This window comes from Vigna radiata, chromosome 3, assembly GCF_000741045.1.
Source record: "Vigna radiata var. radiata cultivar VC1973A chromosome 3, Vradiata_ver6, whole genome shotgun sequence".
Taxonomy (NCBI): domain Eukaryota; kingdom Viridiplantae; phylum Streptophyta; class Magnoliopsida; order Fabales; family Fabaceae; genus Vigna; species Vigna radiata.
The window spans coordinates 11,239,081-11,242,937 of record NC_028353.1 but is presented as its reverse complement, the minus strand read 5'-3'; the positions used below and the strand labels follow the sequence as shown (position 1 = coordinate 11,242,937).

The 3,857-nt window shown below is 36.4% G+C and overlaps 1 protein-coding gene across 1 annotated transcript; it reads left to right on the top strand.

Annotated features, from left to right (window-relative positions):
• The first annotated feature begins 212 nt into the window (after positions 1-212).
• On the top strand, positions 213-2,526 carry LOC106757192 (organic cation/carnitine transporter 3). The gene is made up of 2 exons (XM_014639809.2): positions 213-961; positions 1,473-2,526. Exons 1-2 carry the CDS (start codon positions 286-288, stop codon positions 2,363-2,365), a joined length of 1,569 nt encoding a protein of 522 aa, XP_014495295.1. The 5' UTR covers positions 213-285; the 3' UTR covers positions 2,366-2,526.
• Positions 2,527-3,857: the final 1,331 nt, after the last annotated feature.

Genomic DNA, 3,857 nt, shown 5'->3' with positions numbered 1-3,857 from the left:
AAAATGATTTTATATTATATATACCAATGTATATTCTTTCATTTCTATTTAAAAAATTTAGTTTAACTTCTTAAATTCAAAACTTTCCCATCTAATTTTTAAATTAGTTTACAGTGTGAGTAAATTAGATAGGGTTAACTGAGTCATTTAGTATTGGAAGATAAACGAAGATGCATCGAGAAAGATCCAACGTTCCACACCATATAAACCCCTTGCATACAGACACAATTTGCATAAGCGTGAAAACTACGAGAGAAGAAAACAAAGTATATTTTTGTTCTTTTCATGGCAGATCCCACCCCTCTCCTCTGCCAACCCAATCCATCATCTGACACACAAGAACAACCACCGTCACCACCACCACCCAACAAACACCACCCATCCCTGGGATCCACCGTCGAACTCTGCATAGGCGACTTCAACTGGTCCCAGTTCCTTCAATCAGTACTTGTCTCCATCGCCTGGCTCTTCGACGCCCAGCAGACCTTCATCACCGTCTTCACCGACGCCCAGCCCTCGTGGCACTGCACCAGCGCTGACAATGACTGCGCCGCCACCGCCACACTCTGTGACCTTCCCAGGGAGTGGTGGGCGTGGGACGGGCCTGCGCATGCATCCACCGTGTCAGAGTGGGGTCTGGAGTGCGCCAACTCCGTAATATCGGGGCTTCCCGCTTCGAGCTTCTTCGTGGGGTGCTTGGTGGGAGGATTCGGGCTGGCCTCGCTGGCTGACTCCTCGCTCGGGCGAAAGAACACGCTCTTCTTCTCCTGCCTCGTCATGGGCATCACTTCTCTTCTCGCCACTCTCTCGCCCAACGTTTGGATCTACTCCGCGCTCAAGTTCCTCTGCGGCTTTGCTCGCGCCACCATTGGCACTTCCGCGCTGGTTCTCGCCACCGAGATCGTGGGCAAACGGCGGCGCGGCCAGACCAGTGTCATCGGCTTCTTTTGCTTCACTATAGGTAGGTAAGCACGCGCGGAGCAAGTGGTCGTAAGTCACCTTCTGTCCACGGGTTAAAATATAAAAATAAGTTAATATTTGATCTGAATTTAAGAATAATTTTTTTAACTACTTACCAGAACTTGAAAGGAAAAGTGAATAAAATAAAACCACTATTAAATCAATTATATTATCAAATAAAATGAATAAAAATATTTTTATTTAAATTTTAATAAACTACGTATAGTGAAAGAAATGTATTCCTAAACTCCTGTCTGTGCATGAGGTCAATTATGATCGAAAAGCCATGTAGGGTCCCAAACAAAGACCACTTTATAAAGTATGTTATTGACAAAAAGGGCAACATCTACATGCACATCTCTTCCTCTTTATTTGTCCACGTGAGAGACACAGTTGTCTTACAAGTATTATTATTATTATTATTATTGAATAATATAAATAGCTTAATTTATTAATTTTTTAATATAAAAAGTAAAGTGAGAGTAAATCGAATGTGGTGTGCATATATGTAGGGTTCTTGTCCTTACCAGTCATGGCTTACGCAAACAAGAGTTCTTCGTGGAGGAACCTTTATCTGTGGACTTCGATTTTAACGATGATCTACTGCATATTGGTGAAGGTGTTCGTTACGGAATCCCCAAGATGGCTTCTAGTGCGAGGAAGGACAGAAGAAGCCGTGGCCACGCTGAAATGCATCACATCTGTGACTCAAAGCAACCTGGATTTGGCCATTAATAACATGTCCCACAAGGAAGAAACTTGGAACGTGGATTTGTTCTCAGCCCTCAGAATTCTTCTACAGAAGAAATGGTCATCTAGAAGGCTCGTCTCAATTATGGGCATGGGTATAGGCATAGGACTCGTCTATTATGGCATGCCACTAGGCCTTCAAAACCTCTCTTTCAACCTCTACTTGGGTGTCACTTTCAATGCCTTATCCGAGTTACCCTCTGCATTGATTGTCTTCTTCTTCATAGACAAGTTCAACAGGAGAATTGCACTCCTTTTCTTTACCATCCTCAGTGGTGTTTTCAGCGTGTTGTCTATCGTTGAAGTCAAGCCATGGAGTAATCTCCAAATAGGGTTCGAGTTGATATCATTCTTCAGCGCCTGTTCTTCGTTTAACATCTACCTCATCTACACCACCGAACTCTTCCCAACATGTGTGAGGAACTCAGCACTGTCCATGGCAAGGTTAGCAGTGGTGTTAGGTGGCGCGTTCAGTCCAATGCTGGTGAGTGCCGGAAGAGCGAACAAGTTTCTGTGTTACGGGGTTTTTGGGTTGGTGATAGGTTTCAGTGGGGTTTATGGAATATTCTTGCCAGAGACAAGGGGAAGAGCACTCTGTGATACAATGGATGAAGAAGAAAGCAAGGAGAATATTGCTTCTGGCATGTTGGCTTAAATTCTGCGGAATTCCACAAACATCGAGCACCGTCTTTGGTGGATTTGCCAATTGGCAAGTCTGAACTATTGTATTTGTTTTGTACGTCAACTATGTTATATATAAACAATTTTTTTTTTTACAACTTTTCAACAATGTAGTAGGTAACTATTTTATTAGTCTGTTTAAATTTATTTAAAAAAAAATATTTGAAATGGATTAATCAAAAACTGTTATGTATTATCAAAAAGTTGTTAAAAAAAATTGTTAAGAAAACTTTTTCCGTATATAAAGTGTGCTTTCTACATGTTCTTTGGAAGGAAATTTGAGAATGACTTCAAGAAATTTGATCTCCTTTGTTTCAATATTGTTTTTAAGAAAATAGTCACTTTAAAAAAAAAAACAAGAAGAAGCTGTCTTTCACTTAAATTATAAAAAATGAAAAACTCAAATTTAATTCATATCAAGATATTTTTGGTGGTTTTCATAAAGTCAAATTGTAATACACAATTTCTTTTTAAAAAAGTAGTTATGAATTATAGCACGTTTTAGTTTTTTAAATGAAATAATAGTTGTGATGTAACACTATCTGTATGTATAAATTAAAAAAGAACGTAAATAATATAAATATATATGTGTGTGTGGTTGTGATTGTGTGTAAAATTAATTCAATTTGAGTGTTATATTATGTTGTGATGGATATTGTCTCAAAATCTTCTTTATTTTTGTACAATAATTAATTCATACTTTTAAATGTATTCGGTGCAAAAATACTTTTTATTTTATTTTATTTAAAGAATAGTAAGTGATTATTCTTGAATAATACTTAACTGTTGTAATGTTAGATGCGACATGAATTGAAGATACGATTAGAAGGTCTGACAATTTAAAATCATTTAAAATGACTTTCATAAGTATTCCATAACTATCAATTTTGTCTACAATAAAGAAATCTTTTAGTATAGAATATAAGATCTAAGTTTTTTCTTAAATGAGATAATATCATGGGAGGATTTAAAGAAAAAACAAAAAAACACTCTTTATTTTATATTCTTTTAGGTGATTTAACATTCTATCATGTGAGACTTATAAATCCACACAACATGTAAAAGTGAGAGTTATGAATAAATATAACATTTCAAGGTTATGATATATGTATGTCTATGAGGTTGCTGTTAGTTCTTTTGCATGGATGAACACTATAGGCCTTGAAAAAATTAGTATAGTTGGTTATGTGTTGATCCTCAATGTTATGATTAACTTTATCAAGAGTTGGTACTCTCATGACATTTTTTGCTATACTGGACTTGTTGTATAAGAGCAATTGTTACTCTAATTATCGTTTTGTCGCATGGATAATACTAACATACATTCTCATCAATTTTTGTTTTTTTTTTTTTTCAAAATTATTATAGAAAAACGTGATTTGAATTGTTACATTATACATGATGTTACAAATTCATAAATGAACTCATATCTTATATGTCGATGTATTACAATAAAAACGAATATT